The following is a 27,468-nucleotide window of genomic DNA, read 5'->3' on the forward strand; positions in this document are numbered from 1 at the left end:
TTTTAAAAATGTAGTCCTCTCAGGTCAAGGAGGAGGGTGTTAGCAGCATGAGTAGATGAGCTATTGCGTTTTTTTTCTTCCCCTTCCTCTTTTCTCTCGCCCTCCCTTTTCCTCTCTTCCTTTCTCCTTTCTTTTGTCTGTATTTTGACACTTCTTCCCCGTTCCTACTTATTCTTTCTCATCTCTCTCTCTCTTTCTGTCTTAGCCAAACCTTTATCGATAACACGACAGATCCCAGAGTGACTTTAATATCCAGAATCATGGATGGAGTCCAGTGATGACAGTTGCTCAGGAAATTTACAAAACCCCTCCTCAAATCCTCGTGAGAATGAAAATATCCTGATGGGAAGGACGACTGCAGTAAGGACTCGGCTCATGTAGCTGAATTCTTAGATGCAGGAGGACTTTTGTACTCCCTGCTTTTCTGACCCACCAGGAATGTTTAAAGGGGGAGAGGTTGGATAAAGCGGGGTAATGAGCAGCAGTAGAATTCATTTGTTCTTCCATCCATATGCATCATTATTTTTTACGTCTTCAGCACATGATTGCAAATATTTGCTTATAAGTCTGAGGGTCCCCAACATCATGTATATATCAGGACAAAAGCAAATTTTTTTAAAGAACTTTTATTGAGTTACAATTAACATACAATAAACTGCATATATTTAGAGTGTACAATTTGGTATCCCAATCTCCCAATTCATCCCCCCCCCCCAACCCTCCCTGCTTTCCCCACTTGGTGTCCATATGTTTGTTCTCTACATCTGTGTTTCTATTTCTGCCTTGCAAACCAGTGGATTTGTACCATTTTTCTATATTCCGCATATATGTGTTAATATACGATATTTGTTTTTCTCTTTCTGACTCACTTCACTCTGTAGGACAGTCTCTAGGTCCATCCATGTCTCTACAAATGTCCCAGTTTCATTGAAAAGCAATTTTTTAAAAAAAGCGAGCCGAGTTGCATCTATGAAAGTTGGAAACCTCAGTGCCTGTGTGCTGACCAATATCCTGACAAGTAAATACTACACTCATTCGGTATTACTCAGTGATTTCACTTGCACAAAACCGCACAATGCCCTGCCACTTCAGTCAAACGTCTGGAGCACTGGGGAAGGGAAGAACATGTTTATCTTGATCGCCAAAAAGGGATTTAAGGGCGAGAGCAGGCGGTATGTTAGACTGTCTTCATTGCCTGTCAGCTGTGGTAAACCTGAGCTGTCTGCAGTGTCTCTAGACAAGCAGCGCCAGCAGCAGCGGCGAAGGGCTCTGCGTATCCGGCTGTATGTGTGTACAGCTGCATTCATTCGCACCTCCTCTGTATCTCCAAATTTCTAAAGGCTATGTGGCGTCTCTCGTGGAGCCTCTAACATTTGTGTTCTGCTCATCGCTGGCTGTATGCAGCGCTCGTAATTCCCAGGTCTGTCAGCTGTAGTGACTGAGTGCTGGATGAGGCTTGAGTTTATATAGAGAGTGAATGGAGATCCTCTTTCTCAGTCTCAGCCCTCATTCAGGTCTGCAGCGGGGGCCCTGCAGCAGGGGACCTGACATGGTGCCTCTTCCTAGTGCTCCATGGCCCTGCCTCTCCATTTAGACCTGGGCAGGGGCAGCAAAGTGGGGCCTCAGCAGAGTCACCTGTGTTTGAATGGTTCCTGTGTTTAAGCAGTTACTGATGCTTGTTGGGCAGATTAACTAAAAGTTTGCATCACGCAGTGTAAAATGTGAGAGGAATAATTTCGGAACTGGAAGGTGGCAAGCAACCTGACTCATACAAGGATGCATACGTCCAAGCTGAAAAAGAAAACTGGTGGACGAGGGTTGGTTACCCCAGGTGTTTCCTTAGGAGGTTGAGGGCAAGAGATTCAAGAATAAAACAGCGGTTCTGTCTGTGTGGGTTCTTTTTGTTGCCTTCCTTGGTGCTCACCGGGGTTAGCTTACCTGTTCCAGTGCCATCATTTCAGAGTTAGGCAGCATGGATTTTGTCCTTGCCCAGATTCTGCTTCTGCAGTTGGACCTTTTGTTGTGAAGTATTCTAAAATCATTAAAACCACTTGAGTCAGCAACGACCCCTATAAATCAGGAGCTATTGTGTGTGCCCTCCTTCTCCTGGTGCACGCTCCAAACATATGGTCACTGAAGATGAACTGAAGGCTCCTGCTTTCTCTTCACCGGTTGTTAAGTAGCTATGATCGTTGGCATTCGTTTGTGGTTCGTGAAGCAGGTTTCATTTTTGTGTGTCCTCCCCCTCTCCACCCCCCACCACCTGTGGTAAGGCTGATCAGAGAGAGCTCTTCAGATGCTCTGTTAGAGTCCTAGAATCTGTACCTTTAATTCCCAAATTAAGTGAGTCCTCTCACATGACAAGCATGTCTTTAGCCCAGGGTAATGTTCTTGGTTGCGGTAAGCCCTGGTTTTTCTTTCTGAATCCAGAGGAGAAGAAATGTAGAAATACTGCTGCCTTTTCTGAACAGTGCTAACACGGCGGAACCTGAGTTGCCACTTGTAAAGAGGAGACATGCTAAGTTATTAAACTCTTGCTCCTTGCAAGTCTGTCTCCTATCAGTTTGTAAGAATATGGGGTAGGATGGGCAGATGAGGGAGCCTCAGGGAGTAGCCCAGTTCTAGAGGCTCTCTTCCTCTTTGAAATGAAGGGACAAAGACATCTGAGGAAGCGGTATTTGAACAGCTAAGCATCTCTTGGTCTGTTTCAGTCCCCTTTTCTGAGATTGGTCCTTGATGGGTTCATTACTGATTTTGGAGAGGGGTGAGGTTCTAAGTGGTTGGATGTTATCAAGTACTAGAGGCAGTGTTTCATGGGAAAGAAAATAGCGTTTCTGAGTAGAAAATCACCCCAGCTCTGTCTTCAAGGCAGGAAGGCGTTCTGGGCTCCTGACATAGATGGTGGGTGTCAGTTATTCAGGGTCAGCCCAGTGTCTCCTTTTTATTTCTTTTCCCCCTTTCCAGTTTTATTTTAATAATTAAAAATACTGCTGATCACACTGAATGACTTCTGGCAGAGAGGCGGTCTGTCCCAGAAGGACCAGTTGTGGGCCATCAGGTTTATGACGTCCATAAAACTGGAGCCAGATCGGAGCGCGGCCTCCCTGAGTGACAGGGTTTCTGCCTCCGCCAGGGTCCCCCATCATCTGACTGCTTCGGACATTTGTTTGGGGTTGGTTTTTCGTTCTGTTTTGTTTCCCGATGCATGTGTGAGTGTGCATGTGTGTACACATTTAAGGATAGAAACGAAACAGGTATGTAATGCCCTCTGCCTGTTAGAAAGACTAAAGCCATAAAAATAACAAACGGCGTGTATTTGCTAGAATGTCAAAGTTATGAGTTTATTTTGTAATGATGTGCTCCTGCCTTCATGAGGTAAACTGGCCGTGGCGGAGGTGTTATTAGTAATATGGACTCAGTGGAGCAGAAAGCCGAGTGACCGAGAGATCAGTGTATCAGTCAGGGAGAGGGCAAATGGAAAGAGACAGCAGGAGAATGAGAAAAGAGCCGCAGCGCCTGGGCCGAGATGAGAGACAGGCCGGAGGATGGGAGCCCAGTGGTCAGGTCCGGGGCTCCTTCGAAGGAGCTGCTGGCGTGTCACTCAGCTCAGGGCTGCCTGCAAAGGCTTGTTCTCTGTGCTTCCTTAGCAAGGAAAGCAGTAATCCGAGAGCCATTTTGCTTCCCGTATTCCTTTCAGAAGAGTCTCTTCTACCCTTCCTAGCTGAACGTAAATGGAACTAAGGATAGCTGGGTCACACGGAGGTCATCGCTTTGGCCACCACCTTCGTCAGCCTTTGGCGGGTCTTGATGTCGGGGCTGAGCCAGCATGCCAGGGAATCGCTCAAAGCTCCTAACAGGAAGGGGCAAAATGGGAATATACAGGTAGAATTTGCTGGTCTTTCATTTATTAGGTTCTCCCCAGAGACGGAAGTGAATAAAAGTAAGGAAGAAATTTTGTGTTGTGGTTATTTTCTAAAGGAGGAGGGGAAAGGGAAAAGAAAAGGTAAAATACGGTAAGCGCTTCACAACTGTTAAGAGCTCTCCAGGGCTACCATAGATGACTGGCAATTACTACACACTCAGCAGTTTGTAATAGTCAGTGATCAGGCTGCCCAGCTCCATCTGCTGGGTCAGAAAACTTCCCTTTCTGAAAGAAATTATTAACCAATCTTCAAGGGAAAAAGCAACCCTACAATTTCCAAGTCGAAGAATATTTCTTCTTTCTGGGTTTTTTTTTTTTTCTTTCTTTTTTAAAGGAAACTTTGTGGTTTCCAGTTGCAGGTGCCCTTCAACCTCACAAGGGTTAAACTCCTCCAGGGATGGATATACCAGGGAGTTGAGGCCCTGAATTCCCTGGAGCCTTGGGAGGGAAGGATGCAGGAGAAGCAGGTTTGGGTATAAATCACTACCCAGCACACAAAGAGGATGTTAGGCTCAAGGGTTCATGTATGTATCGTGAGTTGCTTCAGGATTTTGCTTTAAAAAATCAAATGTAAAGGGGAAAAGTAACCCTTAAAAAAATGAGTAATCCAGACCTCACAGTGTTTCTGTTTAACTGAGTCTGATCACTCAAGATTGTCAAAAGACAGGCACGTTCCCTCTCCCGTGCCTACAGACAGCAGCTCGGCCAGACCTGCAGGTGATGACGTAGCCTGTGTCTCAGGGTCCCAGCTTTACCCACCGCTGTGGTTTCAACTCAGAGTCAAGTGTGCCACACATATCTGTGGCAGCTAGTAGAGAGAGGCTTGCCTGGTGTTTAAATTGCAACCGGATATGTGATTGCTTAAACGCCTTTTGTGTTTTCTAAGTTTTCTTTTTAGGACAAAGGTCCAGATAGTCCCTCAGCACAACCCACGGAGGCTGGACTCCCTGGCTTGTGGAGAACAGTATCCATCTTAGTGGGAATTGCCTTCCTCTCTGTCTGGATGCCTGTCTTTTCTCTTGCTTGTTTCCCTAGGTGCTCGGGAGGGAAGTGTACACCTCCAACAACCAGCTCGGGGGCGTCCAGATCATGCACAACAACGGGGTGACCCACAGCGCCGTCTGTGATGACTTTGAAGGGGTGCTCACCGTCCTGCACTGGCTGTCCTACATGCCGAAGGTGAGCCCGCCCCTTCCTGCCAGCACCGACACAGCCCACAGGGCCCGGCCTCTCACCGCAGCTCACCACCTCTGCGTCTGGGACTGCTTTGTGGGAGAGGGATTTTTTTTTACAAAACGTTTCCTGGGAGCTGTTGATTTCTTTTTGTTTTCTCTTAGAGCCATCTTCTGCCTCCTACCTTTAAAATGCCTTTGGGTTTCATCGATTAGGCCCCTTTCTGATGATTTCCAGCCACGGAGGCGTTCGTGTCCTATCTGGGCTCAGATCCTAGCTTATGAAGGCTTTTTCCTCACCCTGGGTCTTCCCCTTTGTAATAGGTATCCATTACCTATCCCCTCTGGGGAGCTCCCCGGAGAGCCTGGGCACACTGAAATCAAGAGTCAGAACGCTCCACTTTCTGCCAGGCTCCGACGTGAGGCTTGAGCGCCTCGGGGCGTGGCTCATGATTGGGTGCCCAGCTGATGACTGGGACTAATGGGTGTGAGTCCGCATGTCTCCCTGCTGTCTTTGTCCATAATGATTGTTGCTGGCTTAGAGTTGCTCACTGATCGTGGTGTTCCTTTCCCCCACAATCTCCTTTTAGAGTGTGTACAGTTCAGTCCCTCTCCTGAATTCCAAGGACCCTATCGATAGAGTCATCGAGTTTGTTCCCACCAAGGCTCCATATGATCCTCGTTGGATGCTGGCGGGCCGTCCTCACCCAAGTATGTATACGTTCCAGGGTCGGTGGCAGCCTGGGTCTCGAGCTTTCAGTCTTGCTTTCAGTCACTAACCAATTCCTGCACAATAGTGTATGACGAAGAAAACAGAGCCACTGAACTACCTGGAAATGAGGGAAATCTGAAAAACAGCTCTCTGAAGAAAAGGGTAGAAAAAATTTGAAGAAGAAATGAAAAATGAATGAAATCAGCCATTGAGTCATAAGCACTGGAGTCATTAATACATTTCTTCTCTTTATTCTTTTATTAGAGCACTTATTACTTAATGGGCTCAAAGACTTTAAAACAGTTAAATATAAATCATAAAGTCATAGAATTGTAGGACCCGAATCTTCGACCACCTCGTCTCTGTAGACAGAGATTAATCAGATTGGTTTTAGAAAAGGTCTTTGAGACCCTTCACTGTAGAGTATGACTGTACTCTTCCCAGCAAGCTGTTGCTGGACACCTCCCCTGTGTGCACATATGATTTTGGTAATAGCATTGATGTGTGCCTTGTTTATTAATGTAAGGTTACTTTGTTAGATCATTTATTCAGGAAGAGATTGTCCAGAACTTTTAATTTGATAACCGTATTGAGTAAGAACAAGGCCTCTCTCCATGTTTTATCTAATATATCCCTCTGTCTTGGGGCTGATTTTACCAAACTTAAAAAACAAAAAGAGGGGAAAAAAAGGGGGTAACTCCACGTAAGACAAATGTACATTCTTGTTTGTCCGTCCATTTGGTGATTTTAAGAAACCTTATTTAGCAGGAATTTCTTTTGTGACGCCCCAGATCCCGCTGCTACATTTTGAATCTGTTTTTTTAGGCTTTTTGAGAAACTGTTTGTTCTTTTTACCATGTTTATTGCAACTGCTTCCTCCCAAAAAGGCTGTATCTAAAAGAAGAATGGAATGCAGAAGATAATTCCTTAAATTTAAGAGTCATGATTTTGTTGAAAGAGAGGTCTGCATAAGGAAGGCTTAATAAACCTTGTAGGCATCCACTAAGCCAGGTGGGATTGTAAAGCACTTCCATATACACTATCTTATTTGGACTTACTACTTCTCAGAGATAAAAAGAGATGATCATTTTACAAGCTCAGAGAAGTTAAGTGATTTGGGCAAGGTCACACAGCTAATGCTTAGGAGTTGGGCTTAATCTGAAGCCTAACTATAGATAGTGTAGAAAAATCACCAGAGGAGGGTTGACTTTAATTTAAAATGTTAGCTGTTGTCTTCAGTGCCTTTTCTTGTTAACCTTAATAAAACTAAATAGTTTTTCTTACATTGCCAGAAAAATCACCATAGTAATCTTTTCCCCACATCTCATTTTTATACCAAGATTTGTAATAAGAACTATGAACCTAAGATACCTATCAGCCTTAAAATCTAGGACTTTTCTGGGAGAATTCAAAACAAGACTTAGTGAGTGTTTTCCTGGGAATTATGGGGAGCCATGTTAGGTGGCTTCCAAGTCCTACATTTGAACTGAACATGCCCTGCTCTTTGAGGAGCCTAGTAAAGCCCACCTACAGTAGCCATAGCCCACCAGTGACTCTCCTAAGTCAATCAACATATAAGGCAGGAGGGATTTTAAAGAAAAAAAATTTCCATTTTGAAATGAATTCTGTAGTTCCAAATCATTATTATTGAAGTAAGACCTATAAAATGATGCAAGCATATAAAGTTAAAATTTCAATATCCTGATGCACTTGGAAGTTCAGTTTAGAACCGTCATCAAAATTTGAGCCCTCTTTCATGGGGTGAACAGGTTTGGGGGGGTGTAGATGGGCATTATCCTGGCTATTATTAATGAGATCCACAGAATGAAAGGAATTTGTGATAAACTAAGTTTTCTGGTTTTTGGATAATATTTTTTCATCAACTCCCTAGTAATTCATCCTGCTGTCTCTGTGCAGCTAACACTCGCTCCCAAATCAAGTGACTTCAGATTTTAATTTAGTGGAAGCGTTAAAGAAAGCAGATGATTCCCTGTGATAAGTTAAAGCAGATATCTTCTAGGTGAAAAGTTAAAGTCATTTATTAGAGGAGATAGTACCGTGATATTCTTCAAACTGACGCCCAACACGAGACCAGAATCTAAACGATCGGCTTTGGGCTCACGATAGAGAGATAATTTTGTAGTGGATGATCGCATTTTACACTGGGGCCACAGAGGCAAGGAATGTAGAACACAGTAATTACAAGTTGAGTCTTGATAAAACACTCTCCATCCTGTTTAAGTCAGCAGAGGTTAGCTTGCTCGGATCTCCACTTTTAATTGGTTTTGGACTTGGGTTTTTAGGGGGCGGAGGGCCATGTTCAAATTAGAAGACTCGCTGAGAAACCAAGAGCCGGGAGGGCAGCTAGAAAACAGTTATTTGCAGAAGTCTTTTATGGGGCCTTGGTCAAACATGGATACCTGTGGAACCAAAGTTGTTTCTCTTAAACTAAGATGTTGAAAGTTATGTGTCTTGCCACTGAAGGAAATTCAGTGCACAAGGGAGGTTAATGTCATTAAATGTATACATCTGAACTGTTATATTTTCGATACCTACCAAGAGTATACAGGCCTGGCCCTTTCTTATAGTAAAATCATACTTTGTCAGGGATAAATAAAGCAGATGGATCTTGTTGCTTTTCTAGCAGAGATGCTGAGCCCCTTTTCCCCAAATTTGGATCCTCATCTGATCATTAATACTTATCATTTGCCTGTCTTTAGCTTTCCATGAAAAGAAAATCAGTGGAATCAAACAGAACTTTAAGCTAAGTTTTAAAATAGAAATAGACATCTTGAAACCATCTTTAATGACTTGGCTGCCTTCTGACAAATGTTTGTGCTGTTTTGAAAAAAGCCAGGTTATTTATTTAAAAGCGCGCAAACTCTATCTGCTAGCTGAACCCCATCGTTTGACAATAAATGATGCTTTTGCTGATAAATGATTCTTTTTATTCTGACTAGCAAGTGAAATGGGAGATGAGGTCTGAAGGCAGATGAACATTCAGCTGCCAAATGTTTCCATCTATTATAACATGTTTAAAAACAACAATAAGCTCCCCCAAATAAACCCCCATATCCAACCTTCAGTTGGCCAATTCCAGTATATTCTGAATGAATTGACCATCTTTATCTTCTGTTTTCTCTCTTTCCTTTCCCTTCTGTAGCCCAGAAAGGTCAGTGGTTGAGTGGATTTTTCGACTATGGCTCTTTCTCAGAGATCATGCAACCCTGGGCCCAGACTGTGGTGGTCGGCAGAGCCAGGTAAGAGCTCTTTTGTTTCAGAGGTTCTTTTTCCTCCCAACTGAAAACAAGAAATTTACTCAGCCACAAAAAGGAACGAGATTGGGACATTTGTAGAGACATGGATGGACATAGAGACTGTCATACAGAGTGAAGTAAGTCAGAAAGAGAAAAACAAATATTGTGTATTAACGCATATATGCGGAATCTAGAAAAATGGTACAAATCAGCCGGCTTGCCAGGCAGAAAGAGAGACAGATGTAGCGAACAGACATATGGACACCAAGGGGGCAAAGTGGGGATTGTTGGGATGGGATGAATTGGGAGATTGGGATTGCCATATATACATTACAAATAAGAAAAAAAATATCAAATGTTAAATAACTGTATGTTGATTATATCTCAATAAAAGTCCTTCAAAAAAAAAAAACAAGAAAAGAAAGGGCTCTGTAGGTTTTTACCAGTAATGTTCTCTTTGGCTAAATTTTCTAAGAAAACTAGATTATAGTCATGCCCAAGGCAGCACAACTGGAGCACTGGTTCCCAGTGGTCATTTAGTGCATCAATCCAATGACGTGTTCAATCTGAAGTCTGGTTTTGACAACATTTCCTTTTCATAATGCCGAAAGAAAAGCTCTCTGGGGGCTATAAAGCTCAACCCTAGTAGCCACAGCTCACCAGTGACCTCCTCCATCCCCCAAAGACCATTTTCTTTCAGTAGTCGGTGCCCAGTGAACCAGACTCATCTACTTCTCTATGTAACCCACCCGAAAGATCTGTATAACTGGAAGAAGTTCCTTCATGGCATTGAGATTATTCAAGTAACAAATATACTATACTGGCTTATCATCAGATTTGAATTGCCAAAAAAAAAAAAGGTTAACTGAAACAGGAGTAGGTAAAATAAGCTGGAATAGGTGGCAGGGATACCTCTGTCTTTCAAGTGGGAAATTGAAATTTCTATTAAATTTTAATACCCACCCTAAGAAGTGCTTCACTCAACAGCGAGCTCTGCACGGAATAATCTGCTGGGCTCGTTGGAACGAGCCCCTGCCAAGGCTGATCTTGATCTGACTCCACACCGCGGAGACACGCCGCCCCGGGGACCCCCATCTGGAGCTCACCTTCCTCTCGGGGACAATCTGTTTTCCTTATCTTGGTGAAAAGTGGCACCTGCTCAAGATTCTCAAACATGCCACTTCGGGTTGAGATTTAGATTCCAGCCTCGGAAATAATTCTAGGCTTTGTGGTTCTCTCCGTCCAGCTGGTCAGCACTCCTCGTGCTGCCAGTGACATGAGCCCATCAGCTGGCAGGTCCCACAGACGGGATCTTTCACTGTGGCTCTGAATAAGAGTCAGCCCGGAGTCAGCCCAGGCTGAGACTCCCAGGGACTAGCTCCCGTTTTCTCTGGCATCCCAGGCTTTTGTCTTACCACCAGCTTCCGAGTCCCAGTGAGGATTATTCTGTGTGCCTGGTAGAACTCCCACTGGGGTGAAGGCCCCCTACTCAGGACCTATTGGTGCATTACAGAGTCTTCACAGGACACTATAGCACCAACTTTGTTGAGACTGTCTCTTACCCATTCTGCTTCGGTTTTCCCGTCCGTAAAAAACATGACTGATTTTAAGCCTCCGAAAGCCAAACCTTTGTTAAGGTCTTTAAGATCCTCCCATGGGAAATAAGAGACTAATGCTTTACACTTATGATTGGAAGAACAGGGATTGTTCTGCGAGCAAGATCAGTCAAGCTTGGCTTTGGTTAGCTCTGCCATTGTTTATTGTGACACTCAATCTGACTTCTTTCTTTCTTTCTTTCCATCTGATGAGTTCTGGGCTTCTTACTCCAAACACATACACATGCTCACAAGTATATAAAACACAAATGGAGCTAGCTTCTTTCAAAAGCAATGGCATTTCGAGAAATAAATATAAATGTATTCTTCTGGGATTGTTACTGTAAGTGCTGCCAAAACTCATCTTTGGTATGTGTGTTTGGAATATGTGTGCTATTGGCTGTAAATTGTCTTTTATTATTCCATGCCACCTTGTCCAGGGACACACTATAAAACAAGATGTAGCATCTTCATGTGCTAGCCTGATAAAATTTATATGAAGTATAATAGAAAACAGAAGTTGTTCTGAGCTGTTTTCAAGTTCAATAAATAACTGTAATACTCGGATAAAGATGTTCTTTATTAGGTCACATGGGCCCTAATATATAAGTTATAAGTTACCGATTTAGGGTGGCTTTTGCAATTACAAGTTTCCAGTTGGATTGTTAATCATTGTGAACAGAAATATTTCTAAACCCTCCTGTGTACCTTCTGCTCGTTGTCTGATTGTCTAGAGGGCTTTTGATTCTGATTCAGTGCAGGCAAGTGACAAGGGGGTAGGTGGTCCCCACTCAGGCCCCTGTCAGGCCTCTGATGATGACAAGAATCCGTTTGCAGTAGCCAATGTAACAACCAAAGACCATCCTTCATGGAAAAGTTTGTTATGGAGATGCTGTGGGGAATGAGAGACTTTTCATTCCCATAACCCATTCCAGCCCCAACCCCAAGGAATGTGGCTGAGAAGGTGAAGATTGAATCACATTTTCCAGAGTGAGGACTCACCCTGTACCTTGCAGGCTCGCTCGCACTCACTTTCTCTCTCTCCTCCTGATTTTTACTGGGAAATCTTTATGAGGACCAAGTGTGGGAGGGTATCGTGGAGTCCAGATGCAGAGGCTTGGAGCTCCAGAACAGTTTTTTAAATTAACAGAGCTTGGAGATTACATATATCCTTCCAATATAGAGCATCTATTCAACCAAGATTACTTCTGAAGGTTCTCCCTGTCCCATTGCCCTCTTCCAATGGAAGAGAAAGTTAAAGGCTTGTTTAACCACTTCCCTGCACTTGGCACGTTTTTCATCATCGCCGTAGCGCACTTGCACACTCCCCACCCACACACCCAATGGTAAGACTTTCTGTACCCTCAGATCTTACCTGGAACCATGTTATTAGTACTGCATGGAAAACCGCCGCTCTGTTCCAGCAGTGAAGTTTCTGGTTCCTATTGCCTTTCGGACTGTTCCCCTCCCTCTTCACCAAAGACATGCCGTAGGGTGAACTGAGAAATTTCTCTTGGCAGCCACAATGAAGGGGGCTGGGGGTGTATTCGTGTGTGTGTGTGTGTACAAGATCTCACATGTGCTAGGCTGTTGAGTCTAAATGCAGAGAATACAGAGGTTCCCCTGGTACAACCCTTGGTTTGAATTTATCCTGTGGTGGGGAATAGGAGTGATTCTGAGGGCGGTTTCCCTATCTATTTACCAAATTTGCCATACTTACCCTATCTGTGGAGTAACATTTTACCCCCAGAGGAGTCAGATTTCTCCCTGACTCTGTATTTGTTTCCACATCCCCCTCCACCAATGGTTTTTTTTCCCCCAGATCTTTGAGTATAATTGCTTTACACTATTGTGCCAGTTTCTGCTGTACAACAAAGTGAATCAGGTGTATTTATACATATCCCCTTGTCCCTTCCCTCTTGAGCCTCCCATCCCCCCTCCCTATTCCACCCCTCTGGGTCATCACCAGTCATTGAGTTGATGTCACTGTGTTATGCAGCAGCTTCCCACTAGCTATCTATTTTACATTTGGTAGTGAATATATGTCAATGCCACTCTCTCACTTCATCCCAGCTTCCCTCCCTCCCCACCCCATGTTCTCAAGTCTGTTCTCTACATCTGCGTCTTATTCTTGCCCTGCCACTGGGTTCCTCAGTACCGGTTTTTTAGATTTCACATATATGCGTTAGCATACAGTAGTTGCTTTTCTCTTTCTGACTTTCTTCACTCTGTATGACAGACTCTAGGTCCACCCACCTCACTACAAATAACTCAGTTTTGTTCCTTTTTATGGCTGAGTAATATTCCATTGTATATATGTGCCACATCTTCTTTATCCATTCATCTGTCGATGGACATTTAGGTTGCTTCCATGTCCTGGCTATTGTAAATAGTGCTGCAGTGAACATTGTGGTACATGTATCTTTTTGAATTATGGTATTCTCAGGGTATATGCCCAGTAGTGGGATTGCTGGGTCACATGGTAGTTTTTAGTTTTTTAAGGAATCTCCATACTGTTTTCCATAGTGGCTGTATCAATTTACAGTCCCACCAACAGAGCAGGAGGGTTCCCTTTTCTCCACAGCCTCTCCAGGATTTATTGTTCCTAGATTTTGTGATAATGGCCATTCTGACCAGTGTGAGATGATATCTCATTGCGGTTTTGATTTGCATTTCTCTAATGATTAATGGTGTTGATTTATGTGTTTGTTGGCCATCTGTATGTCTTTTTTGGAGAAATGTCTATTTAGGTCTTCCACCCACTTTTGGATGGGGTTGTTTGTTTTTTTGATATTGAGCTGCATGAGCTGCTTGTATATTTTAGAGACTAATCCTTTGTCGGTTGCTTCGTTGGCAAATATTTTCTCCCATTCTGAGGGTCGTCTTTTCATCTTTTTTATGATTTCCTTTGCTGTGCAAAAACTTTTGAGTTTCATTAGGTCCCATTGGTTTATTTTTGTTTTTATTTCCATTACTCTAGGAGGTGGGTCAAAAAGGATCTTGCTGTCATTTATGTCATAGAATGTTCTGCTTATGTTTTCCTCTAAGAGTTTTATAGTGTCTGGCCTTACATTTAGGTCTTTAATCCATTCTGAGTTTATTTTTGTGTATTCCACCCATGTTTTGATGTGGAATCAGAAAATAAATGACTAGCTGTAATGCTGACATCCATTGGTCTCTTACCTGGCTCATTTTTTATCAGGCTAGGAGGAATACCCATGGGAGTAGTTGCTGTGGAAACCCGAACAGTGGAACTGAGTATCCCAGCTGATCCTGCAAACCTGGATTCTGAAGCCAAGGTAGGTCACTTCGAGTGCCCTGAGCACCCGAGCTGGGAGCTGTGTCCCCTCCGTGGGGCAGGGGGGCGGTATTAGGAACATCGCCAGCCACCAATTTTAGAGCAAAGGGCAGTCAGCGGCCTCGAATGCTTTCAAACCATCACAAGCTCACTTTTAAGATGACTCGAAATGGACCACAAGCTAAATTCTGCCTAAAAAACTAAATGGGCCTTTACAGTGGTTTTGTTGTTGCTAGAAAACAGCCTCCTTTTGTTGGGTGTGTGGTCTTCCAGAAAGGCAGCTGAGACGATGCCGAGGGCTCATTGGTCCCAGTTCTCCAAGCACACGGGCAAGACCTCCCACTGGAATTCATAAGGAAGTCTGCCCCAACGCCAAATGTGAACACCGCAGCCCATCCTTTTCAAAAGGGTGGATTAGGTCTTCCCAGCCTGACAGGGGTGGGGGAGACGAGAGGAGGCTATGCAGCAGGGCCACCTCAAGTGCTGCTGACTAAGCACAGGACAAGGAAGCTGTACCAGGCACAGAGGTGAGAACACGTGGACACTCTGACCAGGGGGCTTGCTTGGAACTGTGTAGTCGAGTCACTTAAAGTTGCCCTGGGAAGCAAGAATGCCTCAGGCTGCGTCCTTGCCTTGGAAGCAGTAAGGTTTCCCCCTTTGGACTAAAGAAGGGTGGGTGGTGGAATCAAGACTTCAAGAGAAGAGTATTTAACAAAGTCAGAGAGCCAGGATCCTTTCTTCTTTTTTATTTCAAGGATGATCTTGATGAACAACAACTTTGGTTTGGTTTGATTTTGAGTTTTTAACAAGAAAACCTTATTCTCCTTGGAGAGTCACCCCTTCAAACTGTGCTGTTAATTGCATCTTCCTCTTTGGCTTTTTCTAATAGATAATCCAGCAGGCTGGCCAGGTTTGGTTCCCAGACTCTGCGTTTAAGACCTATCAGGCTATCAAGGACTTCAACCGCGAAGGGCTGCCTCTGATGGTCTTTGCCAACTGGAGAGGCTTCTCTGGTGGGATGAAAGGTGATTGGCCTGGCCCTGGGCTGGAGGGGCATCACTGCAGGTTGGGCCGGAGTGTCCTGACATCACCCTAGGCTTTGGGGAGATTATGCTCCCTCTGAGATATCTTCTGAATGAGAAAATTTGATTTTTATAATTCCATACAAAATTTCAGAACAGTCTAGGTGTTATCTAGGTACACTGCTGATTTAGCTATCACAGGTGAGTGATGGACTATTCTCATGGTCCTGGGGAAATAAGACAGTGCTAGTCTCTGTCTCTCTTTTCTGGGCATACTCTTTGTTGGTGTTAGTCTTTAATACTCTACAGTGACCAAGACAGATACTGAAATTAGCCTTCACCAGAAGAAAAAGAACAAATTCTATACCAGAAGCTGCTCCTTTGTGGCAATTTGTGATACATTTTATTATTATCCAATAACAGCCTCGGGCCTGTGGCTCCAGCATATTAGACCATTATTATAAAGGCTCTGCTCTGAGCCAGAACTGCCAGTCACTGAGAATCTCTGTGTGGATGGTTCAGGGACACACACTCTACCTCTCAGAGTCGTGAAGCTCTCCCTCCAGTGGCTAGAGATTCATGGCCGTGCAGAGGCTGGAGACTTCATGCCAGGAGGGCATGAGTGTACTGATAAGTGTCAGCTTCATTCATCAGGGAGAGCTCTAGAATGGATTAGCAGGATAGATGGAGGGAGGAGTTGATACTGCCAGAGTGAATAGAGTGATCAGAGGTAGGACATAGAAAATGTGGAAGAATGAACTCTCAGTAAGGCACCCAGAAGTCGCTGGGGGCAGGAGCACCTCTAGCTTTGAGGGAGGAAAAGCCTGGGGAGGTTACCCTTTTATTAGGGGTTATCAGCTGTGCGTGGAGAGAGATTAGAGCCTTATACCAACAACTTTCCCTTACTTGGCTAGGAAAACCCCTGCCTGTATGGCCAGCCTCCCTGCCCAAATGCAGACGACTAGGGCGATTTTTTTGTTTTTTGTTTTAGTTGAAAAGGTCCCCTTTTGTCCATATTTACTGGAGAACTACCACATTTTACACTTTCTTTGGGGAGACTTGGACCATACATGCAAATTAGTGTTTGTAGAGTTTCCTAGACTATTCAAGGTGAATTACTTTTTGACCAAGATAATAAATCAGTGGAAATACCATGAGATATTGAGAGTATAGGTTAAACAAGTCAATCCTACACATTTTTATTGAGTTCCTATGTGCAAGGAGCTATGCTGGCTAGCTACTTCAAAGCAAACAAAGATAAGTCAGAAAAGACATCGCCCAAAGGAGTCAAGAAAAATGTCCTGTGCAGAAAGTTAAACCCATAATGTATAATGTATAAACAAAATATCACAGTGTTCAAAGGAGGATGATACTATAGGGTGGTGCAGGGGTGCTGAAATCCCTTTTATTTACATATATGAGGTTCATTTAGCATCAGATTTCACTTGATCCCAAATTCCCTGGCTGTAAGATTTACATTAAGACTTGAGAGACAATGCAACGCTCTTACTCCTTAGTTACCTGTCTTCTGGGGAACTACTGGGAATTCACTCATCCTGATGTTACTTAGGAGTAAGTCAGCCTGGCTATTTTGTCCTAACAAATTTAGAGCTCGAAAGTTTGCGATGTGCCACTTGTAGGGGAAGCTTTAATTCTGCTACATGTTTTGGCTCAGGCCCAGATTGGCTGCCAGCCCTGTAAGCATAAGAGTAACAGCAATTAAGATTCATTGAGCTCTTTGTATCAGAAACTGCGCTAACCATTTCACATGCATTATCTTGCATAATCGTCACAACAGGCACCTCTAAGGGGTAAGTTATATTATTATCCACAATTTTACGTAAATTGAGACTTGGGTTAAGTAAATTTCCCAAGACCATTTAGCTAAATAATGAGAACACAGATCTATCTGACTTCCTGTAGCACAGTTTAGAGCCTAGGGCCAGAACCAGATCTACTAGAATATCCCAAGAATAGAATATCTAGGTTGCTGAGAAAGTTATTATCCACCTCCCTCCCCTCTGCTTTGGGGTTATTGTGACAAGAAACTGCAAGAGCTCAGAAATGAGTTATGGTTTTTTAACTGTAAAATATACATAACATAATCATTATCCTGTTAACCGTTTTTAAGTGTACAGTTCATCAGCGTTTTTAAGTGTACAGTTCATCAGTGTACAAGTACACTCACAATGTCATGTAACCATCACTACTGTCTGTACCCAAAACTTTTTCATCACCCCCAACATAAAGTCGATACCCATTAAATAGTAACTGCCCATCCCCCCTCCTCCCCCTCCACACCCACCCCCACCCCCGGTCCCTATTGGCCTAACACGGAGCAGGACCAGCTCTGTTTTCTGAATTTTGGTGCTGCTGCATCCGTTTACACATCACTTAAGACAAATAAGCTTTGGGGAAGATAGAGATCAGTGTGAAAGTAGGAGGGGAGGAACACCCCCCCTTTCGTATTTACATACAGGTCAGGATGTTTCCTGCGTATTATCTCATGTAAGGGGACCAAAGCTGAGAGTGATTCCACATCCCTTGGGGAGATGTTTGCAGTTTTGGTTTCAATACTGGCTGGGGATTATGCGGGGAGGGAAAATAAACAATTATGCCATCCCTGAGTGCACACAAACACACAGCCAGGAGCCGACTGCACTGTGGGTAAAATGACTCCAAAATTGTGTGTAATGAGTAGGAAAAGATTAGAGACAGCTCTTGCTATGCTGAAAATTGACATTAGTGGAGGGGAAAAAAAAAAAAAACTCTTTACTAGTCGGCCTAGGAGGTCTAATTCGAGCAGTAAAAATATAAATAAATAAATAAATAAAAGCATGTCAAGATGGTATTGGTGCTTTTTTTCCAATGAGCTCTATCTGGCCGGAAGGCTATTCAGCATAATGCAAAATTAAATTATAAAAACTAGCTGAATATTTAGATGGAAGAGCCATTTGGAAGCAGTTTATTTAGACGAACCGGCAATGACCCACAACAGGGAGACATCAAGCGTGAAATTTACTAGAAATTAGCACCAGGGTCCCAGCCTCAGCACGAATAGCTTGATAGGATGCAAATCCCAGTGATATTACACTGCCTCACTGCTGGTGCTACAGGGTCACTCTCAGTTGGCTTTTCATGTTATACTTATTATTTTTTCCCGGGACAGGTTATAAATAACAATAAAAAAAAACATTTATTGAAAACTTTAACTGGAATGAAAGTCTATTTTAAAGTCTCTGATTACTTGGTTGTTGACATACAGTGTCAGCTGGCCATAATGAACTCATGAGAGACATGATGTGTCTGCAGCTTGTGTGCGCCTGATGTTTACCTTCAGCTTCTAACAGATAAACACGCCTCAAGCCAATAAGACCTGTTCCAGTTTTGAGACAGGGGAGCACTGTGGAAATACCCTACCACCCTGCTCCCTTGTTCGGTACACGTGGCTGCCCTGGTGTATCCGTGTCGTGTAACAATAAAGGCCCTAGGCAGGGTGGGTGCCTGGGTGCTGAGAACATACTGGAAAAGGCTGTGTGATCACCATTCATGCAGATGTGCTTTGCTCAGAAGGCTTAGAAAGCTGCAGGCTCCCGCCTCTGAGGAAGAACCCATCAGTATTTTCCATTCCCATTGCATTTCTCAGGGCCTGAGAATTGACAGTCAGCATATGCATAGCTTTACAGTTCCCTAGGCTGATATCTAGCCTAAGCCCTTGGGGATCCCCCTTCCCCTGCTGCTCCTGGCCGTGCTTTTGCTCTGTCTCTTAGACATGAAGGGATTTCTAACAAATGTGTGTCAGATTGCTGCCAAGCACTTCAGCCTGCCTTTCGGAAATGTGTGGTTTGGGGCAGCTGTGAGTCAGTATGAGCACGTTGTTTGTAGAATTTGTGTGTTTATTTATATTCAAAATAGCCTTTGTTGCTTTCTGAGTGTTTTGATGGTTTGGGGATTGTGGGGTGTTGATGTTCCAGGTTAGATGGAGGCATTGTTTCCAAGTCCCAAGCCTGTCAGCTTCAATGAAGCTTGATGCCCCTTTTCCACTCACAGTCTTGGGGACTGAAGATAATTGTTTGGCATTCAGATCCAAGCCCTTAGTACAAGTTCTGATATCTCCGAACATACCAAAAATCCAGGCAAAATTTAGAAATATTCATTCAAGTCTACTTTCTGGCTTTGAGTTTACTCAGCCATTGTATCAGATGCCGGGAGGCAGATTACTTCAGCCTCACGCTCTTTCCTCGCATGAAGAGTGGTGGGATAAGAATGAAGTAGCAGAATGTGGACTTAAGAGCCAAAAAGATCTGGGTTGAAAGTCTCAACTCTGCCACTTGCTTATTTAATAAAGCCTCAGTTTACTGACCTGTCACTTGGGTATGAGAAGAAGAGTGTTCTGGTGATTAATATGCATGTGTGTATGTACTCATGCTCCTTCATATATAGTAAGCTCACCATGAAGTTGAAAGGAGGAACCAAGGTCCATTTCATAAAAATAAAATGCTCACATATTCAACTTTATCCCAATTTGCTTATGCTATGAAATCAAGTGGGTTTTTGTTTGTTTTTACTTAAATACCTGGAAGTACATTTTGAATAAAATCCTCTCCTTTTTTGGGAGCTGGGTCTATTCATCATGGAACAGGGCTGGATTTCGATGTAGACATGTCTTTAACAAACAGAAGCAAGTGAAGAGACTGGAAACGCTGTCATTTACGTTTTCCACATAGAATGACTTCTTTGGTGCCATTTGCTGTTGTTTCACTTCCTCCTTTTATCTCTGTCTCTCTTTTCTTCTCCGCACCTGATACCATTGAGGGCCACTCCTTTCTGTTACTCGTTCTGAGACTGTACTCTTGGCAGCACCGAAAAATGTACTGCTAATTACACAATTATTTTATTATGTAGCACTGGTTGAAATATCCACTAAAGAATTAATTTAGTTAAAATAATTTGAACTGAGCAATTATTTTCATAACCACGGAATTAGCGTAAAGCGCTTAAAGTCCTTTATTCCCTGCTCTTCATACAGCAGTTGTGTAATTAGCAGTAAATTTTTTTGGTCTTTGCTTTCCTCCCAAAGGAATAAATGTCTTTGTTCTGATCATATATACAGAGTATATGACCATTCACGTTCCGAATAGAGTAGGGAGTGTTTCCTGGGGCAACTTCTGAATTTTTGGAATTCCTTCACAGGGCAGCTGGCCAGGTTGGAGCAGTGGAGAAAGACATAGGCTTTCAGGGAACTGTGCTCACCGATGGTTTCTATAGAGAGAGCCGTTTTTACTTTGGAGAGGGTAGCAGTTTAATTTGCCAGTAACTAAAATGAAAGCAATTTCTATTTGGTTTGCTCCTAAATTCCTGAAAAATGCTTTTTTGCTTTCGGTTTCCAGATTGATTTATGCCAAATTGAGATCCTCTCTTTGATAGGAAAGTTTGAACTCAGTTGAACCTGATACTTGGTGTTTCAAAAGGATCCATTTTGGTTCCACTGAAATACTCCTTAAACATCTGGAATCATAAGTGTAAAACTTTAGCAGCGTTTAGACTTCAGTGAGCTGGGAAATGGGAAGAAGTCATAAATTATCGGGAAATAAATAACTGATCCTGCTTTCCAAGGACTGACTCTGTTTATGCACCAAGGGTCCCTTTTCTTCAAGCTGTTCCTCACCTTGAGGGGATTACAAAGTGTACTCTTTAGCAGAAGAAAGAGGTGGCTCCTCTTTTTATGTGGCTGTGTGATATTTCCAATAAATACATATGCACTTTAAATTTTTTCCCACTGACACCTGATAGAAATGCACCTGGTAAAGAATCTTTTTTTTTCTTCCTCACTGTGTTCTTTACAAAGCATGCATTTGCTCGCTCAGTTATCCAGCAGACAGTTACTGAGCACTAGCTGTGTTCCAGGCACTGGACAGAACCCTGGGGATGTAAAGATGAAAGATGCAGTTTTTGAAGATACAATTTTGAAGGCTCCATTTCCATTTGCTGTGCATTTTAAGGGCTTATCATATGCTAAGTATCATGAGAAGAATTGAAAAGAGCCTGAATAGTTCCTTCAGAAAACTTAATGTAGTGAGAGAGATCACATATTGACATGAAAAATACTCAACATTTGTAGAGCGGTTGTGAATTAATGTGGTGAAACCTGAGTACAGAAATTCAGGGAGGATGTAAAATGGATATGCAGTCCATTGGGCCTGCACCCTGAATCTTGTGAAAGACAGTGCACTTCTGTCGTGCTTTTGAAGATCCCCTGGAGTCTTAAATAGAATACAGGTGGAGACACCGATCGCTTTGGTCGTCAGGGTGGCCGAACATGACCTAGGGCAGCAGCTGCACCCCTAGACCTGACACCTCTGGCCATGAGCAGCCGTATTTCTCTGTGTGTCATGACGTGAGCCATGTTCAGAAGCACTGCTTCATGGTTTCTAATTTGTCTCATTCTCCACAGACATGTACGACCAAGTGCTGAAGTTTGGCGCTTACATCGTGGATGGCTTGCGGGAGTGCTCGCAGCCTGTGATGGTTTACATTCCTCCACAGGCCGAGCTCCGCGGTGGCTCCTGGGTCGTCATTGACCCCACCATCAACCCGCGGCACATGGAGATGTACGCGGACCGAGAAAGCAGGTAGCGCTCCTTCCTCGTCTCCACTTGCTGCCCCTGGGGATCCTCTCGCTGTTGGTTTCCTTCTGGAGGACGTTATAACCAAGAGACCTCTATTCGAATCTGTCTATCTCCAGAGGGCTCCAAGGTTAGAGAAACAGGCTTTCTCGATAGCATCCACCAGCATGACAGGGGATTCAGGCTGGAGTCAGCCTATCCCAGCGTGATCTCTACCCCAGATTCTTTTACCATGAAGTCCTCTATCCAGGCACCCCCAAACTCTCAGAGACCCTCTCCTGTATGTTGTTCAGATATACCTATTCACTAGCTCTTTCTTAGGTATCTGGCAAAGGGAACTTAAGGCGAGGTAGAGGGAAGGACCGAGTTGTTAGTCTGGAGTTCTGGGTCTTCACCAGGCCCTGCCGCTGACTAATGAGGAACCTGGAGTGGTCCTCGCTCTCCCAGGGCTGCTTCTCCTGTCTATGGAGAAGACACGGCTGGGTGGCCACAGAGGTGCACTTGGCACCCGCATTCTATGGTTCCGACCATAGCTTCTCCCCCACAGCCTAATGCCTCACTCTGGCATTCTAGGAGGCTTGGAGAACACAGTGTTTGCAGCACGCAGAGAACTGCGAGAAAATCCCAGGCTTCTGTTAGACATTGGCACCTGCAACACTTAAGTAAAACAGATCAAATCCAGCTTCCTTTCACAATCTGTGTTCAACCCTTTCGTAAATCTCACATCACGTTTCCTTGACATTTTTCATGCCAGTTTCTACATCCAATCATTTTATTAGGGCACCCATGTCTTTTTTCAAAAATTTTAGCCTCTTCAAAAGCTGCTTAAGAGAGACCAATAGTTTTATTGTCAAATCACTGGGCTAGCGTTCTATACTTAGGGGCTTACTTTTAAGTGCTAAGTTAGCCCCTCATGTGATATCAGATCGGAGAGAATTCCTCTGCAGACTTTAGAACAAGACAAGCAGGTTTCAGATCTAACTCTGTCACTTGTTAGCCTTGGACAAGTCTCCTAACATCCCATACGTATCTTAGTTTCCTCCTCTGTGAAATGGGGATAATAGTAGCTTACCTCATAGTGGATGTAGACTGGGCATGGGATTGTCATGAAGATTTTTATGTCAGCATTTAGAACAGTGCCATCAAAGAGTAAGCATTAGCTATGATTGTTTTTCTTTTAATGTAGAAAGTTGTATTTAAAGGTGCTTAGGGTAAAGTTCCTGGTAACAGAACGTCATTAGTATGCACCAGAAATGACCCCGAAACCTTTCACTTTGTCATTTCCATAGCATCAAGCTGCCGTCCGTGTGTAGGACTGGACAGCACCCACCTCTCATAGCATGGCCTGAGTGACAGAGATTGTTCCTCTGCCACCAACCCTACAGCAACTTTTTTTTTTTGAAAATGTGATTCTTGTTACTCCTACCAGCTGTAGGTGGTGGAATCTGTATTCTTCTCCCTTTGAGATGGAAGTAGACTGATATTGTAATGAGAGTTATTTTAACTGCTTTTTGCCAGGCCTTTCTCCTACCCCACGTAGACTTCTCTGGTGCCTGCCTCTCTGTCTTGGGTTACCTCTGTGAACCGTGGGTGGGCAAAACCATAATGAAGCTATTTCCTGGTCCACAGATTGTAACTGGCCTCATTCTGTTGTCTCCTTCCTCTAAAGTGCCTCTATTTCTGTTTTGTTTTGTTTCCTTTCCTTTCTCTGTGATCCAGGGGATCAGTTCTGGAGCCAGAAGGGACAGTAGAAATCAAATTCCGCAGAAAGGATCTGGTGAAAACCATGCGTCGGGTGGACCCCATCTACATCCACTTGGCTGAGCGATTGGGTATGTCTGCTTGTCCTCCTGGCAAACCAATGAGCCATTCCGCTGATTTGTAATGAGTGCGTTCATAGGCCAGGGGAGGAGGCACTGAAGCATTTGATCAAATTCATAATAATCTTTATTTACTGTCCTCTCTATGGTAAGAACCCTGGTAGAATGAAATAGCGTGTGTAATAGGAGGGAAAGTGGGCCCTAAAAAAGCAAAAATCACCCGATTTTTCTTCTGATATTTCCTTATAGTTCAAACAGCCCATCTTTCTAGGCTTGTGGATGCCCTTGTAAAGAATGACTAGCTGGACGTTGCTGTTGGGGGCAGGCTGATCAGGCAGAGAACATACTAGGCTTAAGTATCCTGTTTCTGCTTGTCTCTTTGGACGAGCCCGCCTTGTTTCTGAGGGATGTGAGAGTCACTGTCATGAACTGGAAAAGCTGGAGCCCTACCCAGGCAGCATCCCGGGGCCATCCTGAGCTGGAGAAGTGGAAGTAAGATTGTACACTGTGCACTTAAAGCAGAGGTCAGGCACCAGTATCCCTGGGAGCATCTGTGCTCCATGCTTCCAGCCGTTGCAATGTCTCTCATTTGTTTCTGGAGCTTTCAGAAGGTGCTTGCAATTTGAACATTGGACTAAACCGTGGGAGCCATCTGTCAAGTCCAGAGTCTGAATGAGTTTCAGAGACTCTCTTAAAACTGATTCTCTGCCCAGGTCTCCCATTGAGCCCCTTGCTATCTTTACTAAGATAGTGGCTTGTGGGTCTTTTTGTTTGTTGGTTTTGTTTTGTTTTGTTTTTGAAAGACAACTCAGTGAATAGAAGACATAAAAAAGATCTGCTAGCTCATTTATGTTCCAAATACTAATTTAATTAATAAAGTACCATTAGTGAACTCGACCATTAGTGAACTCGTTACATCCTCACCATCTGGAGACACAGAAACTTCTGGGAGTTTGCCTGCCTTCCCCCTAGAGACTGCACGTCCGGGCATCGGAGCCCTGAGCCATGCACTGTGCTGCTTGCCATACACAGTGACTCGGGGTACCATAAACCCTGATGTGTCCCATTGTTTGCCATTAGGAAACAACCACCGATAACTCTAACCCACCACAGCCTGATCCTTTTATAGGAAATGCACACATACAACAAGAAATTGGCAAAGTTGTTTCTAAAATCTATTGCCACCCAGAATTGTCAAGGTGTTTGTTTGTTTTTTTCTTCTTTCTTCTCCAAACAGGATAATTACTTCTGACCAACCCCATACACTTTAATTAAAGTAACTGCAGCTCAAGAGCAAGTTCCTCACAACTGTGCAGAGAGAGAGCTCTAAAAGCTGCAGCCACCGATAAGCATCTCACTTAGATGCCTCATAATTGCTCCCGGCATCCAGTGATCGTTGCCACCGTTTTTACCACTAATTCTGTACAAAGGCAGCAATGCCACAATTGCAGGACACAGTGAATTGCATGATTTTTTTTTCTTTTTTCCCTTTTTTTTTTTTTTTTTCTTTTTTCTTTTTTACTGGTTTTCTTTCTGGCCAATTTAAAATTTGTCAAAGTCGGTCTTCTTCTGGATCACTGCCCTTTGATATTTCGCGCACTCCATTTGCCACAAACAAGCCGCAGGGCCGCAGTTCATGCTGACTCCAGCAGAAGCAGAGAGAGCTCCATTTATCTTACACTGCCTGCTGAATTCCTGCTCATTAACTGGGGGTTCACTGCCTCTTTTTAACCCCCCAATGGCTGTTATCATCCCTTCAGAGTAACTGGGTGGTAGGAAGAGGGATCCTCTCTGACATCTGTTTGCAGAACGACTGGAGGGTGAGGGGTGCGGGGCTGAAGCTTCTTTCTCTTGAAGGAAAGTGATATCGCTCCCACCTTCACCCAGCACCTTTTAACTTTCGAAACATGGAAAAGGGAAAGGGAGGAGATTCCCAAGTGATGGCCATTTAGTCATTTGTTACAAATCATCTCATTATCAATTTCCTATCCACACTGAAGAAAACCATATTTATTTAACCTTGACCAAAATGGCCCTAGAGAAAGAATCCTTAGTCGGCTAAATGTAAAGCAGGCTCTGGCCCAGGGCAGCTTGGGACATGAACAGTGGAGCTGGAGTAAAAGTAACTGTGTACATGTCTTGGGTATGTTGCTTGCAGGTAAGTTTTTCTCCAAACATCAGTTTCTTCATCTAGAGAGTGGGGGTAACGTCCCTGCCTAGCCAGCGTGAGGATCAGGTGAATGTGTGTTTGCTTTGAACCTGCGAAGCATTTTTCAAACATGGGGACTGGTATCGTTTCCTTCCCATCCTAAGCATCAGGAGCGGCAGATGCTGTGTTTGGAATCGAGCATTCTCTGTGGCTTAGGCCCACTCTGGGACCGAGTGGTACAGGGTAGGAAATACAGAGGAAGCAGAAGAAGTGGTCTTGTGTCTCAGGTGTTCTCGGCCAGCCAGGAAGACCATAGATGTCTAGGCTTGTTCTTGACAGAACAGATCATGGGGGTGTAACAGAAGGAACACCTGTGAACCCAGCTCCTTTTGGGTGTACATTGGCTTTTGGCTCCATCCTCAGTGCCGAGAAGCAGACTGCCAAAATACTTTTTTACAAAGTGGGTGAGAACGACCTCAGTTTCCAGATTGAGAGATTGAGGCAGAAGGAAGAATTAAATAAGTCATCTAAAATACAAAGTAAATGTACATTGGTGCCCAGAAGGAAATTCGGGTTCCCTGCGTCCTGTTTGTCTCAGGATTTTCTCAGATTTTCCTCAGCTGAATACTGAGCCTGATCAAAATTAAACAAGAGTTCTTTAAACAAGAATGCTTTCCCTTTGTGATCTGAAGCCAGCTCCACGGAGAGGAACCTGATGTAGGAGAAAACCTGTAGGAGTGGATGTTACCATGTGTTCCCAGTCTCTTCCCTGATCAGCCTCTGCACGGTGGGCGTGTTGTCAGGTCACTCAGACAAACCAGTGCCTAGTGATTGTGGTCAACATCGTATATTCTGTTTACTCTCTAAGGGTAATGAGTAATATTTAACTTCTGAACAGCTAAATTCAGCTCTTTCAGGATTTTTATTTTTTTTAAATGGCCTTTTGTCATTTTATATGGTTGATTTGGGTAGAGGTAGCGAGTTACTAGTTTACAATTCCGTGATTAAAACAGAGTATGAAAATAGTCCGTAGACTGGTCCCTGATAAAGGTCAAGGGAAGAATTACCCCAGCAAGAAATGTGATGTCAGCCCAAGTACCAGAGTCTTGCATTGCTGGACCAGTTCTGACCCAGGTTCTCGGAACCTGGGCTTGGGAGAGTCAGTGCAGAGGAGAAAATGTTCTACCATTCTAGTTGCCTTAAGGAAATCATATTTGGAAACAGAGTGCAGCCCTCCAAGGCCTCCATGTGTCTCTCTGACATCCTTCTACCTCCAGGACAGGGAGAGCGGCCGTGGAGCGGGACGGCCTTCCCAGCCTGGCCTCTTGATGCTGTGACGTGAGGTCCTCTCCTGGATCCTCACCCACCTCTTGTGTTCAGAGGGAAGTGACAAATCAATTTAGGTAGAGAGAGAACCGTCTGGCCCAAGTGTGAAGCATTGTAAGCTCCCCGCCGCCCCTCTCCTCAGTACAAAGAGCACCCAGGCAAAGGAGCCACTTAGTGGAACTTCATTCTGCTCCAGACACACGTCTTGGCCGTGGCCCTGTTCCCAGACAGCCAGGCAGCCTGCCATGCAGTGCATTGGCCATGCCCACACAGGTGGAGCATGTCCTGGGAGTGACGGTCTGACGTGGGCAGAGGCAGCCCTGCGAGCACCCTGCCAGCCCCCGCCTGGCCGTGCAGGCCTACCCCACACCCCATGTGCCTTCTGGCCAGAGGCATCCTGGGTGCAAATGGAGTATTGTGGCTGCCTGTGAGGATACATGTATCTGTGAAAATCCTCAGGAATACCTCACTCCCAAGCCTTCTCTTTAGCCACCAGGAGGACAGGAAGTGGATACTTCCTTGAGTTAAGGGGACTCAGGGGTTAAGCTGCTTTTCTGGCAGAGGTGATC

At 44.1% G+C, this 27,468-nt stretch overlaps 1 protein-coding gene across 9 annotated transcripts in view; it reads left to right on the forward strand.

Moving 5' to 3' along the window:
* ACACA (acetyl-CoA carboxylase alpha) overlaps positions 1 to 27,468 on the forward strand; it is a 281,219-nt gene that overhangs the window by 233,774 nt on the left and 19,977 nt on the right. For all 9 annotated transcript variants that reach the window (XM_057714164.1, XM_057714165.1, XM_057714170.1 and 6 more), the window contains 7 exons: positions 4,958 to 5,101; positions 5,685 to 5,805; positions 8,970 to 9,066; positions 13,861 to 13,957; positions 14,846 to 14,981; positions 21,433 to 21,610; positions 23,324 to 23,436. In XM_057714164.1, coding sequence (XP_057570147.1) covers positions 4,958 to 5,101; positions 5,685 to 5,805; positions 8,970 to 9,066; positions 13,861 to 13,957; positions 14,846 to 14,981; positions 21,433 to 21,610; positions 23,324 to 23,436 — 886 coding nt within the window. The remainder of the gene's footprint in view (positions 1 to 4,957; positions 5,102 to 5,684; positions 5,806 to 8,969; positions 9,067 to 13,860; positions 13,958 to 14,845; positions 14,982 to 21,432; positions 21,611 to 23,323; positions 23,437 to 27,468) is intronic.

Source organism: Hippopotamus amphibius, chromosome 17, assembly GCF_030028045.1.
Source record: "Hippopotamus amphibius kiboko isolate mHipAmp2 chromosome 17, mHipAmp2.hap2, whole genome shotgun sequence".
NCBI lineage: Eukaryota > Metazoa > Chordata > Mammalia > Artiodactyla > Hippopotamidae > Hippopotamus > Hippopotamus amphibius.